This window comes from Mytilus galloprovincialis, chromosome 3 (genome assembly GCF_965363235.1).
Source record: "Mytilus galloprovincialis chromosome 3, xbMytGall1.hap1.1, whole genome shotgun sequence".
Lineage (NCBI taxonomy): Eukaryota > Metazoa > Mollusca > Bivalvia > Mytilida > Mytilidae > Mytilus > Mytilus galloprovincialis.
Genome location: NC_134840.1, coordinates 17,203,505 through 17,219,949, shown reverse-complemented (window position 1 = coordinate 17,219,949; position 16,445 = coordinate 17,203,505). Strand labels below are relative to the sequence as shown.

Here is a 16,445-nt window from a genome sequence, read left to right as displayed (position 1 = left end):
ATTAATAAAGATATGCCAAAAGAAAAGAAAACAGAAACATTTGCTGATTATGTTTTAGCCACATATGTTAATGACACAATGATTTGTTTCCACCATGCGTATGGGCTGAAACTCTCTACCGCAAGATGTACCAGTAATGGGGCAGAAGCATTCCATACTGGAATCATAATGAACTGTTTTATAAGTCTCATCCTTCAATGTTTGTGTTTTTGGACAATAAAGTCAAGTTATAAGCTACTACATACATTAAATTGGGAAGTACCCATGTAGCAGCAGTAAGAAGATATGTTTCAGAAAAGGAATCATTTGCCGTGTAAAACTGCGGGTTACAAGTCCGAATAAAGGAGGAGAAACGTCATTTTTCTTCTAATTGGCGCAATCGTATGTTTTAATTTTGGCGCAAATGATACCATATAATTTTAAAACAGTTGGCGCAAACGTAGCATTAATTGGAGAAAAATAGTTGTGGCGCAAAAGGACGCATTTTAGGCGCAAACGGATATCTCCCTTTTTAACAGTAACTCTATATCAGTAATGCGAATAAATTTTGCGATTTGCTTCATTATTTCGTTTCTGATCTAATGTTGTGTAAACCTTCACCTAAATGTGCAACCTCCGTCGTGCAAGGCTTAGTCTTACTTTAAACGAAATGTGCGAACAAAGTAAAGAATCGGTGACCTATAGTTGTAAATTTCTGTGTCATTTTTTATCTCTTGTATAGAATTGTCTCGGTTGGTCAATATAAAAATATTGGCCTGTAGTTTGTCTTTAACGTCTTTATCGTTTCATGATATGTTAGGAGGCAAACAAGTTTTAGCATCAGTATTTCCGTGACAAAAAATTCCGTTGATTTGAATCCAACTGAATAATGAATAAAATACTATATCTATATGTCTTCATCTTTGAAACATTCAAGCAGAGTTTGCATATAATGTATCTTCCAGTTAATCAGAGAGTTGCTGTTTGCAATAGAAGACATTGAACCATGCAATATTAAAAAAAGATGTGGTATGATTACCAATAAGACAACTCCCCACAAGAGACCAAATGATATTGGAAAAGAAAGAGAGAAATATTGTCTAAAGAATTTTTTTTCTTTTACCATTTGGATAAAAGATAGAAAATTAGCAGCCAGATTGATTTTTTTTACGATTTTGAATCTCTGTTTTGAAATCGTTAAGAATATTAGTGTCATCGTCTTCATGTCTCCTTGAAGCTGTATTGACATTTGATGTAAAAAATTCCGGTGAGTTTTTCATTGGAGAAAGTAATCGAGTTTTTTTTTGAGTGGTTGCTTTTTGCGGCTTGCACGAGAGCTTTTCAGAGGAACCTGGTGATGTACTTTGATGGAGTTTGACTGATGGTGGCTTCGGCCAAATATTTTATAGAGGTCTGCACTGTGGTTTTCCTCGATGTTTCTGTGCATTGAGCCTCAACCGTGACTTTTTTCTGACCATGATAGTAACCGAAAAGGAAAAGAAATCATTTTCCAGCTTTAAAACAAAGTATTTTGTGTCAATTTTTTTACTTTTTACGAAATCAAAAGCACATGTCTTAAAAGACAATTTCAAAGAAAACAGGCAAAATGAAGTACATTCAGTTTGTAATGTCTTATCATAAAATAGCAGATGTGTTTGAACTAAAAAGTATCAGATAAAGACCGATTTATATATATAAATCTATTCTATTTTTATTAAAAGCTTCTACCCCTTGAGACGCAAAATCTGACACCCCGAGCGACACTTCATATTCGAATGAAAAACTAGTTTTAAAATCAATTAATTTAAAGTAAGAAGCTGGTATTGGTTAAATTCCATGACAGGAATTCTATTCTATATAAATGATACGGAAGGAAGTCGTCTAAAGTAGTTTTTTATCCAGAAATTTGCATATGAAGCTTCAAAATCTGCAACACAGAAAACTATGGAGAGGTGTTTGTGAAAACAGAGTACTTAAAACGACTGCTTCTGCTGGCAAGAAATAGATTATGTTTCAGTTCATTCCGTGCAATACATTATATGGTACTAAGAATTTTAAAAAAAGAAATTTTGATACTTGAACTTACTTTGATAGTTTTTCTCCGCTTCGAAATTGCAACCCCGTGTCAAACATAGCCGACACCCCGCATGTGGCGTTCTACACGGTGTATTTGCAAAGAAAGAAATATGGATATGAAAATGGCACAAAATAATGAATGTACGCATTGTTATTCAGATAAATCACCAATAAAATAATTTTCATCAGAAAACAATATGGACCCTAAACATATTCCTTCCAAATTTATTATTTTATTTTAGACCGACGAAAAACTATATGTAGGGACATGGTTAACTGGCATATAAGGTACAATATATTAAGAAGATTTTTAAATAAAATTGGAATCTTTTCCAGGTCATTTAAACATTTCTATATCGCCTCTCCTCCTCATCAGAAACCCTGCTAGTATTAGATTTAGTATGAAATTCGTTTTCACCGACTTATTTTCGCCCATTTGTATATTCATCAAATTCACTTTCCCTTTGCAAGATATTTGTTTTCAAGAAGTCCCTGCGCTTTTTTTTTTTATGATGATCAGTTATTATTGTTTAAAGTAAAGTAAAGTAATCTTTATTTAAAGTCGGTTTGCATATATAATAACAAGGAACATACGGTCTTAAAAGCTCTTTAACCCGGCGACTGATATTAATAAACAAAAAATACATGTAATAACATCAGATACATATACAAAACAAACACACAGACAGACCGACAGACAGCACACATATGTATTAATAAATAAAAATAGACGGCTGTCCCCAGTACACGGATGCCCCACTCGGACCGTATCATTTTCTATGTTCAGTGGACCGTGAAATTGGGATAAAAACTCTTTGGCATTAAAATTAGTACGATCATATCATAAGGAACATGTGTACTAAATTTCAAGTTGATTGGACTTCAACGTCATCAAAAACTACCTTGACCAAAAACTTTAACCTGAAGCGGGTTGGGACAGACGGACGGACGGACGCATGAACGTAGGTGGGGCATAACAACAGCAGGCTTCAAGCTCAAATCATGGGACAGCAAGGAGTTACATTATTTACAAGAGCTGTAGGTACAATTTTCTGAAAAAACAGCAGGTGGAGATAAAATTTTTGAACTGTTTGAAGGCTAGAAACTGGCATTTAAATGTTTTGTATGGTTTACTGAAACCTTGGCCTTAACGTTGCACAGGGAGAAATATAAATGTTTATTCGCTGGTTAACGACTACGTTCGTCAATTCCAGTATTATTATTGTTACCAATATCGAGGGGCCTCAAAATCAGCTTCAAAATAACTGCCGTCAAACCTCGGAAATGTCACACAGTTGGACCGCATTTGATGATACGATTCTAATCGTTTTTGGATATCCGGATCTTTTTTTCCAGAAAAAAAAAATAATAACATAACAGATAGGACTCAACTAGAAAGCACCTGTTATTAATACGCCAGTGCAATACAGTTATTATGATAGTATGAATTGATACACAGTTGAAAATGGCAGGAAACTTCTGGCAAAGTTCTCATTTGTATGTACAAAAAGAAGTTTAATAAATATGAGCATGTACCACACAAAAGATTACTATGAAAAATGAAATACTAAGGCATATCAGAACAAATCTTAAATTGGGTTGAATCCTTTCTTTCAAACAGAACTCACATAATACTTTTAGAAAACATGTCATCTTAAAAAGACCAGTCATATTAGGTGTCCTTCAGAGTACAGTGCTACACTGCCAGGACCAATTCTATTCCTTATTTACAGAAACCTTTAAATATAGTAATACCTTATCGCTTTTTGTCCGCCATTACTGGAAATCACAAAGGTTCTTGTAAAATTTTGACGTCATATAAAACAAAAATATTTGACGCTACAATGGAAAACGAAGTGATTGTTGTTTGCCGTCAATAGTTAAGGTTCATCATAACAAATGGACAAATATGGCCGTATTTTCAACTAAAAAATTACTCTGTGTGCAGACCTACCTGTGCAGTTTGGAAAGAGTTGAGGCCTAGCATCCACTAGATATATAAATGTTGTAAAAAGTTATAAAACATGTGTATATATGTATCAACACTACTATGCGAAATTATTGAAAGTGATAAGGAAAATGAACTCAGCAGCATTGTGTTTATTGCTAGACAATTAGGTAGAAGAGGTAAAGATTTGGACATCCTTACTGCAGAAGAGGAATACAAACTTATTAATATCACGGACGTTCTTTTGGAAAAATGAAAAATACTTTTTAAAAAATGATAAAATAAAATACCATTACATCAGCTTTAATGATCTCTTTTGACTTCCTGCAAGGGTCCAATAGTTATGACATTGTACATTCAGTTGGCTGTCTATCCATCTCTGTCATGAAACAAATCGGATGAATCGGAAAAATAATGTTAACTACTAGGAAACTGACAACGTCAAGAAAAGACACCATCAGTCATTTAAAAAAAAATTGAGAAATGCTCAACAAGAAAATCAAATTTAAAAATGTTGTGTATCCATCAAAGCACATGTAAGTTAAATTGGTGAATGAATCTTAGATAGACAGACAGATGGATAAGTAATTTTGTATCTAGCATAATTATATCTAAAACCATCTATCATACTTACTGCCATTCTAAACAATGTAAATTTTTATCTATATCTGTATTTACTTGCCTTCTATTAAAAAAAATTAATATATTGTTGTATTGAGAAAAAAAATTTGTAAGGGTTCCGCGGAACCCAGTGTCTCGCCTATTTTTGCTGTAAATCACAGGCTCAACAACAATGAGGAAAAAAATCAATAAAAATATTCCTCTTGTTACTATTTTATGATTGTAAGAAAATCTAAGTCCATTTGAAAGTAAATTACAGAAAAAAACAGAGTAATCTTTTTACAAACTTTACTTCTGGATACAATCTTATGATCATAAATAAGGTTATTTCCAAGTTTGGTACAAACCCAGGATAGTTTAAGAAAGTTATTTAAATTTTAAAAACTTTAACCACAGAGTGAATGTAATGGTTCCCTGCAGAAAAAACTAAGTCCATTTATAAGTAAAATACGGAAAAAATTGAATTTTATTTTTACAAAATTTTCTTCTGGATACTATCTTATGATCATAAACAAGCTTCTGTCCAAGTTTGGTACAAACCCAGGATAGTTAAAGAAAGTTATTAAAATTCTAAAAACTTTAACCACAGAGTGAATGTAATGTTTCCCCGCAGAAAAAACTAAGTCCATTTATAAGTAAAATACGGAAAAAATGGAATTTTATTTTTACAAAATTTACTTCTGGATATTATCTTATGATCATAAACAAGCTTCTGTCCAAGTTTGGTACAAACCCAGGATAGTTTGAGAAAGTTATTAAAATTCTAAAAACTTTAACCACAGAGTGAATGTTTTGTTTCCCCGCAGAAAAAACTAAGTCCATTTATAGTAAAATACGGAAAAAATGGAATTTTATTTTTACAAAATTTACTTCTGGATACTATCTTATGATCATAAACAAGCTTCTGTCAAAGTTTGGTAGAAATCCAGTATAGTTTAAGAAAGTTATTAAAATTTCAAAAACTTTAACCACAGAGTGAATATTTGTTGACGCCGCCGACGACGCCGACGACGACGGAATGTAGGATCGCTTAGTCTCGCTTTTTCGACTAAAGTCGAAGGCTCGACAAAAAGACAAATTTCAATCTCTACACAAATAAATTGTATTGGCAAACTGTGTGCACAACAAGCTTAAAGGCATCGAGTATAGTTCATCCGAAGTTGGCCGTGTCTTATTCCACGTAAAACATGAATGAAAGACATCATAGTATAAGAATCAGCCTGAGGTACGACATATGTTCTTAATACGCTATTTAGCATATTAATCTATTGTAATAAAAAATCATAATATCTAATAAAATTTGTAGATTTAGCTAAGTCCTTATATTTGTTTAAAGTAACATTGTTTAAAGTGGGAAATTGTTTTAACAATGAATAAGCTACAATTAAAAATTGCTTGCTAGTCCCTCTCTGTGATTACCATTAGATATCTCTGGTTCATTTCCCAATCTATCTATCATCAAGGGAAGATTTATAATTTGATTTTCATTCATAGTCTTTTTCAAAAATGATGAACGATTCTTTATATTGGTATGTAATCAGTTTAAACGTTTCAGATTTATGAAATTATATTTGTACATCAATGTTTTTGATACACCAATAACACAAACTGAAATATATTGAATTGATACATTTTTTAATCATTCAAAATTATATCAGAAACCTAAACTTAATTATAAAATAATGAACCTAATAAAGGGAGACAATACTCGCATAACTTGTTTTCGAATTGGCACATAATACAACGAAATGTCACTCTTGCATACAAATGGCACGTCAATATAATTAATTAACTGTGCAAGTGTACTCCACCTTCAATGATGATTCTTAATTATAAATATAACCAAAAGTTGTTAATCCATAGATAGTGAAGACTAATGAAAGCTAACCCACTGTAAAAATATTTCTTTGCAATTTTTTAAAACTTCCTCAGAAAAATGCTCAAGCCACTTGACTTTCATAGCTCATAATTAACGTTTTTACACAATATTTGAATAAAGTAGTTAAAGATTATTCGCTTCTCAAAGTGTAAGACGCAATAAAAATCGTATGCTTGCACCATCTTACCGAAATATGGATTTAATTAAGTCATCAACATTTCGAATTTTCAACATTTCTTCGTTTATTTTTATCAAAACCGGTTTTAAACAAGTCACAAGTACGTGTTAAGATCCGACTAAATACCTATTTCCTGATATGGTCAGGTAAATTTGCTATCGGTATTTGATTTTTTTTTAATCTAAAAATGGCTAGTGGAAAAAAATCAAAGAAAGTGAGAAAAAAAACCCTAGAAAACTTAATAACAAAAAACAAAAAAACCCAAAAAAGTTGAAAATAAAGATACAACAATTACAGTCAGCTGGGCCCTTCATTTAGTAGTGTCACCAGGGTACTTATTTATATTAATAACATTTGTGTTTTCTCAATAAACATTTTCATTCTGTCGCTGTCTCTTTGAATTTTAGATTTTGACTTTTTCTTTGGTTTTCGGATTTCACATGACTTAACGTGAAAATTGCACATACGGGCAAAATGTCCATGATGTCTGCACTTGTAACAATAAGCGTTAACTGCATAACACTGATGGTAGGTGAAAACGTTCAATGTCTTACCGCAATATTTGCATAGAAAGTCCAAACAGGTATCTGCTTTTCTCATCGGAAACGGGTGTCCATTTCTGCAAGGCTGGTAATTCCAGGATCCTTCCATATTGCTGCTTCTGGAGGTATTTATATATACTAGTTTGGGGGAACTAGCTCAAGATCGTGCCGCGGGTACCTCAACCAATATATAACCGGGAGTTTTCCGTGTTATAGTGATTCAAAGACGGATTACCAATACTTTAAACTGTATTAGCAAGGTCCGGACAATACCAGACCTAAGACCTAAACTGACAACAAAATGACATACAAAAGCATATATAGAAAACAGTTTCTATAGCAAAGGATTAGTGTCTAAAGGATTAACTTGTCATGGTCAGGGTGATTTCCATCACGACAAACATATAGTTAACAATAGAATTAATTAGACACAAAGAAATGTAAAGGTTTGATAAACGGATTAATAAATTGTCACTATAGCACTTAAAATATAGGCACTGGCTACGGTTACATGGAAATGTAACAATAATAAAAATATTATTGTTACATTGGGGACTAAATGCCGGAATGCATGGTTGGATAAGGAACCGATTAATTACGAATGTAACAATAATTATTGAGGCTACGGTTACATTGCGTTATTGTTACATGAAAAACAGCAATGTTCGATGGGACTAGTAATATGTACTAAATAATAAAAGTTGAAGACATTATCTTATATTTACAATACATACAAGTATAACATACAATTTTTTGATTTTTTTATAGTACGTCCTCATGGATTCTGAAATCGGACTCGGACATCTCTTAAACTGAGTTTTACTATGCGTAGTGTTGTGAGTTTGTTTTTTCTACATTGGCTAGAGCTATAGGGGAGGGTTGAGATCTCATAAACATGTTTAATCCCGCCGCATTTTTGCGCCTTTCTCAAGTCAGGAGCCTTTGCATGGCCTTTGTTAGTCTTGTATGATTTTTTGTACGAGTAGGTGTGCAGTTAAATACTTAAAAGTGAACAGTTTTCTCAGCCCGAGTTTTCAACAATAAACCATTGAACTTTATTTTTCGCCTTTGGCACTACTAATTTAAAGTAGTATCTTTAAGAACATCAAATCCATTAATACCTAAAACTATTTAAACACCATTTGTTGAATAATAATATTTATTATTATAACAAGTCAAAAGATTATTTAGTAGACATGAATTAATTAAGCAACACAACTATATAGAAGATTTAAGTTTAATAAATCTAGCGTACATTGCTGTTTTTCATGTAACAATAACCCAATGTAACCGTAGCCTCAATAATTATTGTTACATTCGTAATTAATCGGTTCCTTACCCAACTTTGCATTCCGGCAATTAGTCTCCAATGTAACAATAATATTTTTATTATTGTTACATTTCCATGTAACCGTAGCCAGTGCCTAAAATATATTGTCCGATCTTAATTTATTTCTAATCGCAAATAGTCCAAATCTTCCTGGTTATACATATTTGAACCCTTGTTTTCTTTATCGATTGATGAGACTTAAATAGCATCGGTAAACTACTGCTCCCCTTTCTTATTCAAATAATCTGAAGACTCTGAAAAGTGTGCACACGATACAATCTTATATTTTAGAATATTTTTCTCGATATAAATATCGGTTTTGACTTTATTTACTAGATCAGAAAAATGATTTGTTTCTCGCAGACAACACAAAATAATATACATATTAACTCGACACTTAATCTAAACATCCCTACAACAAAATGGGACGACCAAACATATTTCCTAATTTTGATAAAGGTGAAATATGTAAAATAAGAATTGTGCACTCTGGAATAAGATCATAAATAAAGCCCTATATAGAGTGTAAACCAAAAAAAAAAATAATGTATGAAATCATTGTTTATTACATCTGCTTGCATAATAATATTGAAGTTGAAACTAACAACGATCACGTGTATCCTGTCAACCCCTGAAAAACATAATATTATCTTCTTGACTTCCGCAAACCGTGGTCTGGTAAAATGATATATTGTTATAGTGTATGTTAATAATAACTATCTTTTTTCATATTTTGGATAAAAATTCCCTGAAATTTCGGAAATATATATCTGAATGCATTGATCGTCCAAAAAAGGGGGTTCGTACCCCCCTCCCCTGGATCCGCACCTGAAAGCATCATGTATATTTGCATGTATGCATATTGAAAGACAATATATCACAATACAAATTTGTCAGCACAAAAAAGTTTCTGCTTCTAATATCATTTAATAATAATTGTGGTCTCAGATATTTAACATTTTAATATTATTTTTTTTTCACCTTTTGTGTAGTACAAGTTTATGTCAAAAACCATTCTCAGACATGCTTTAAGAATCGTATATATATATACATAGTAATTTCGTTTTGAATAGCAAGAGTAGTTAAAACAATAAGTGCAAGAAATTTGAAGACAAGGTCTCCATATTTTAACTCCCTATGTCCCAATTTACACAACTGTGCATTTCCACGGATTTTAAATATTTCCAATCTACCAATCAAGAGAGGTGACATAAAAACGTGAGATATAGTCTGTTTGATACCCCTCTATCCTTTCCTTTCCAGTGCAACCACCAGTATGTCCTCTACGGTATCCAAACTTCTGGATTTTAAAAAGAGTTCGCAATTAGGCGAATTTCCCCTATCCATACCTGAAATAAACAGGCAATTTTGTTATTATCTTAAATTAGAAGTAAAAAAAAATGATGTAATACATACATTTCTACAGCTCAGGAGGATTTTACTTTGTCCACAGTGGGAGTGGGCACTGGATGCCCTCTGCCCACCCATAGGAGTGAACATGCAATTTCTTTTGTTGAATCGTAACACTTGCAAGTACAATCAATTGAGAAAAGCAGATAAGTATTGTAATCAATATTTTTACAAAAAAAGGAGATTATAGCTAGAGTGGGCATGGCAGTGTACAACATGTTTTTTAATAAAATAAATATTAAATGTATAAAATAAAAACGAAAAACGAAGAAAAATTGTAAAAAATTATAATACAAAAATATATGACCATGATGCCCAAACAAAAAGTAATAATTAAATAAAACATAAATTTTTTGTAATTACCAGATATGACACAGAACATTGATGGTTTTATGTAACTGAAGAAGAAATATAAATACAACAGTTGTTTTCTCAGACATTTTCCCCCTAAAAACTGAAGTAGTTTATGCTTTTCAGAAAGACAACATGTAATCATAAAATATTGATCCGTTTAATAGATTAGTCAACATTCTTTGCTTCACTCCTGTACTTTTTGTCGAGCCTTCGACTTTAGTCGAAAAAGCGAGACTAAGCAATCCTACATTCCGTCGTCGGCGTCGTCGTCGGCGGCGGCGTCCACAAATATTCACTCTGTGGTTAAAGTTTTTGAAATTTTAATAACTTTCTTAAACTCTACTGAATTTCTACCAAACTTGGACAGAAGCTTGTTTATGATCATAAGAAAGTATCCAGAAGTAAATTTTGTAAAAATAAAATTCCATTTTTTCCGTATTTTACTTATAAATGGACTTAGTTTTTCTGCGAGGAAACATTACATTCACTCTGTGGTTAAAGTTTTTAAAATTTTAATAACTTTCATAAACTATCCTTGATTTGTACCAAACTTTGACAGAAGCTTGTTTATGATCATAAGATAGTATCAAGAAGAAAATTTTGTAAAAATAAATTTCCACTTTTCCGTATTTTACTTATAAATGGACTTAGTTTTTCTGCGAGGAAACATTACATTCACTCTGTGGTCAAAGTTTTTTAAAATTTTAATAACTTTCATAAACTATCCTTGATTTGTACCAAACTTGGACAGAAGCTTGTTTATGATCATAAGATAGTATCAAGAAGAAAATTTTGTAAAAATAAATTTCCACTTTTCCGTATTTTACTTATAAATGGACTTAGTTTTTTTGCCAGAAACAAAACATTCACTCTGTGGTTAAAATTTTTGAAATTTTTATAATGTTCTTAAACTATCCTGGATTTCTACCAAACTTTGACAAAAGCTTGTTTCTGATCATAAGATATTATTCAGAAGTAAATTTTGTAAAAAAAAAATTCACTTTTTCCGTATTTTACTTATAAATGGACTTAGTTTTTCTTCCAGTTAACATTACATACAGTCTGCAGTTAAAGTTTATAAAACATTTATTAGATTCATAAACTATCCTGGATTTTTTACCAAACTTGGAAGCTTCTTTCAATCAAAAGACAGTATCGAGAGGGAAATTTTTATTGATGTTTTTCCTCATTTTTGTTGAGTCTGCGATTAACAGCAAAAGTAGGCGAGACACTGGGTTCCGTGGAACCCTTACCAATTTTATTTGTTATATTGGCGTCTTTGTTATACAGGCTTAAGAACCGAGTGTGTGAGACACTTGTTATACAGTCTTAAGAAATGAGTGTGTCAGACCCTTGTTATACAGTCTTAAGAACTGAGTGTGTCAGACCCTTGTTATACAGTCTTAAAAACTGAGTGTGTCAGACCCTTGTTATAGTCTTAAAAACTGAGTGTGTCAGACCCTAGCTTGTTATACAGTCTTAAGAACTGAGTGAGTCAGACCCTTGGCCTTGTTATACAGGCTTAAGAACTGAGTGTGTCAGACCCTTGTTATATAGTCTTAAGAACTGAGTGTGTCAGACCCTTGTTATACAGTCTTAAGAACTGAGTGTGTCAGACCCTTGTTATACAGTCTTAAGAACTGAGTGTGTCAGACCCTTGTTATACAGTCTTAAGAACTGAGTGTGTCAGACCCTTGTTATATAGTCTTAAGAACTGAGTGTGTCAGACCCTTGTTATATAGTCTTAAGAACTGAGTGTGTCAGACCCTTGTTAGACAGGTACAAGTGCTATAGAGTAAATATGGTTTTAAATTTGTGTACTTACACATTTACATGTAAACAAAATTATTGAAGGTTAGTTGAGGTTTCCAAATAATGTTAGTAATAACCAATGATTTTAAAAATATGTAAAAGTTCAAGTTTTTATGACAATTTTAAATTATTATTGTGTTGTTAACTCATTCTCACATGTATATTAACTTTACAGCCAACAATGGGTGTTAGATCCACCAGAACTGTTTAAGAATAGACAGGCTGATTTGAATGTTTTAACTGAGGATGGATACCAGAAGATTATGATATTTTTTGCAAACTGTGAGTAATTTTATTGTACATAAAACATAAGTTTTTAACAGATTTAACAAGAATTTAGTCTGTGATTGCTCTGACTTCTGACAACTGTTTATGCAACAGAGTATATTTATAACATTCATATAAGGGAATTGCCCACCCTGATTGTGGTTGCATATGTTGCATATAAAATTGAGAATGGAAATGAGGAATGTGTCAAATAGACAACAACCAAAAACCCAGCTGAAGGTACCAATGGATCTTTAATGCAGCAAGAAAATCCTGCACCTGGAGGCGGACTTCAGCTGCTTATGTTTTGTCTCGTGCAAAATCATAAAAGACCCATAATAAAGCAAAAAAACCATACATCATTCACTTACTTCTATATTCATTAAAATATTTGTGTTTGAAAATTTGTCAAACAATGCGTGTCGTTACCAAAAACAAGCTCTTAAATATATTCAACAACATAAGTAGTTTTTATATATATTTTTTTTTTTTTTTAATAAACTTGTTGAGCTTGCTGCAGTAATATCAAGTTTAATCATTCTCCAACTGCACACATTTCTGGTGATTTTGTCTATTTTCAGTTAAAAAATGTAACTTTATAAGAAAATATACAAATGTAAAATTATCAACTTACTGTAATTAATATTGATTTCAAGTTCTTTTTTGTATACATGTGTACATTCAAGTACAAAATGTGTTTTAAAATAAATTGATTTAAATTTTCAGTCATTCAGTCTCTTGGGGAACAGTTAAAATTGAGACAACAGGTTATTGCTACAGCAACCATATACTTCAAAAGATTTTATTCTAGGTAATACCTGTTTTATATAGCAAATTATATACATCTTTAGGTTTTCCATATTACAATTTGTTTACCTATAATGCTATTGGTACCCTAATACTAAAGTGCCGCTAACCCAATGACAATAAGCAGTGAATAAAAGAGTAAACTAAAAATTTTACTAAAGTCATATTTATTTATATGAATAGTAAAGATCTCTTAAATTGGTATTTTTGATAGAGTATTGAAAAATTCATTTTATAGTTGAAAATGTGGTGATCTCCATGTCATTTTGTTTGTGTGACAAATTTTGGTTTGGCGATGATATGGAAAAAAATGATGGAGAACATATGTCAATGAGATAGTAAGCAAAAGATATCCTTTGTTGTAGACTATTGAAACCCACTAAATCTAGATACAGATAGAAGATATCCTTTGTTGTAGTCTATTGTAACCCACTAGATCTAGATACAGATAGAAGATATCCTTTGTTGTAGACTATTGAAACCCACTAGATCTAGATACAGATAGAAGATATCCTTTGTTGTAGTCTATTGAAACCCACTAGATCTAGATACAGATAGAAGATATCCTTTGTTGTAGTCTATTGAAACCCACTAGATCTAGATACAGATAGAAGATATCCTTTGTTGTAGTCTATTGTAACCCACTAGATCTAGATACAGATAGAAGATATCCTTTGTTGTAGACTATTGAAACCCACTAGATCTAGATACAGACAGAAGATATCCTTTGTTGTAGACTATTGAAACCCACTAGATCTAGATACAGACAGAAGATATCCTTTGTTGTAGACTATTGAAACCCACTAGATCTAGATACAGATAGAAGATATCCTTTGTTGTAGACTATTGAAACCCACTAGATCTAGATACAGATAGAAGATATCCTTTGTTGTAGACTATTGAAACCCACTAGATCTAGATACAGATAGAAGATATCCTTTGTTGTAGACTATTGAAACCCACTAGATCTAGATACAGATAGAAGATATCCTTTGTTGTAGTCTATTGAAACCCACTAGATCTAGATACAGATAGAAGATATCCTTTGTTGTAGACTATTGAAACCCACTAGATCTAGATACAGATAGAAGATATCCTTTGTTGTAGACTATTGAAACCCACTAGATCTAGATACAGATAGAAGATATCCTTTGTTGTAGACTATTGAAACCCACTAGATCTAGATACAGATAGAAGATATCCTTTGTTGTAGTCTATTGAAACCCACTAGATCTAGATACAGATAGAAGATATCCTTTGTTGTAGTCTATTGAAACCCACTAGATCTAGATACAGATAGAAGATATCCTTTGTTGTAGACTATTGAAACCCATTAGATCTAGATACAGATAGAAGATATCCTTTGTTGTAGACTATTGAAACCCACTAGATCTAGATACAGATAGAAGATATCCTTTGTTGTAGACTATTGAAACCCACTAGATCTAGATACAGATAGAAGATATCCTTTGTTGTAGACTATTGAAACCCACTAGATCTAGATACAGATAGAAGATATCCTTTGTTGTAGACTATTGAAACCCACTAGATCTAGATACAGATAGAAGATATCCTTTGTTGTAGACTATTGAAACCCACTAGATCTAGATACAGATAGAAGATATCCTTTGTTGTAGACTATTGAAACCCACTAGATCTAGATACAGATAGAAGATATCCTTTGTTGTAGTCTATTGAAACCCACTAGATCTAGATACAGATAGAAGATATCCTTTGTTGTAGACTATTGAAACCCACTAGATCTAGATACAGATAGAAGATATCCTTTGTTGTAGACTATTGAAACCCACTAGATCTAGATACAGATAGAAGATATCCTTTGTTGTAGTCTATTGAAACCCACTAGATCTAGATACAGATAGAAGATATATTTTGTTGTAGTCTATTGAAACCCACTAGATCTAGATACAGATAGAAGATATCCTTTTTTGTAGACTATTGAAACCCACTAGATCTAGATACAGATAGAAGATATCCTTTGTTGTAGACTATTGAAACCCTTTAGATCTAGATACAGATAGAAGATATCCTTTGTTGTAGTCTATTGAAACCCACTAGATCTAGATACAGACAGAAGATATCCTTTGTTGTAGACTATTGAAACCCACTAGATCTAGATACAGACAGAAGATATCCTTTGTTGTAGACTATTGAAACCCACTAGATCTAGATACAGACAGAAGATATCCTTTGTTGTAGACTATTGAAACCCACTAGATCTAGATACAGATAGAAGATATCCTTTGTTGTAGTCTATTGAAACCCACTAGATCTAGATACAGACAGAAGATATCCTTTGTTGTAGACTATTGAAAACCACTAGATCTAGATACTGATAGAAGATATCCTTTGTTGTAGTCTATTGAAATCCACTAGATCTAGATACAGATAGAAGATATCCTTTGTTGTAGTCTATTGAAACCAACTAGATCTAGATACAGATAGAAGATATCCTTTGTTGTAGACTATTGAAACCCATTAGATCTAGATACAGATAGAAGATATCCTTTGTTGTAGACTATTGAAACCCATTAGATCTAGATACAGATAGAAGATATCCTTTGTTGTAGACTATTGAAACCCACTAGATCTAGATACAGATAGAAGATATCCTTTGTTGTAGTCTATTGAAACCCACTAGATCTAGATACAGATAGAAGATATCCTTTGTTGTAGACTATTGAAACCCACTAGATCTAGATACAGATAGAAGATATCCTTTGTTGTAGACTATTGAAACCCACTAGATCTAGATACAGATAGAAGATATCCTTTGTTGTAGACTATTGAAACCCACTAGATCTAGATACAGATAGAAGATATCCTTTGTTGTAGACTATTGAAACCCACTAGATCTAGATACAGATAGAAGATATCCTTTGTTGTAGTCTATTGAAACCCACTAGATCTAGATACAGATAGAAGATATCCTTTGTTGTAGACTATTGAAACCCACTAGATCTAGATACAGATAGAAGATATCCTTTGTTGTAGACTATTGAAACCCACTAGATCTAGATACAGATAGAAGATATCCTTTGTTGTAGACTATTGAAACCCACTAGATCTAGATACAGATAGAAGATATCCTTTGTTGTAGACTATTGAAACCCACTAGATCTAGATACAGATAGAAGATATCCTTTGTTGTAGACTATTGAAACCCACTAGATCTAGATACAGATAGAAGATATCCTTTGTTGTAGACTATTGAAACCCAC

General features: G+C 32.2%; 1 protein-coding gene across 1 annotated transcript in view; it reads left to right on the top strand.

Moving 5' to 3' along the window:
- The first annotated feature begins 3,344 nt into the window (after positions 1 to 3,344).
- LOC143067283 (cyclin-C-like) overlaps positions 3,345 to 16,445 on the top strand; it is a 33,053-nt gene continuing 19,952 nt past the window's right edge. The window contains exons 1-3 of the mRNA XM_076240411.1: positions 3,345 to 3,552; positions 12,305 to 12,411; positions 13,123 to 13,207. Of these exons, the coding sequence (XP_076096526.1) occupies positions 3,521 to 3,552; positions 12,305 to 12,411; positions 13,123 to 13,207 (224 nt within the window). The 5' untranslated portion in view covers positions 3,345 to 3,520. The remainder of the gene's footprint in view (positions 3,553 to 12,304; positions 12,412 to 13,122; positions 13,208 to 16,445) is intronic.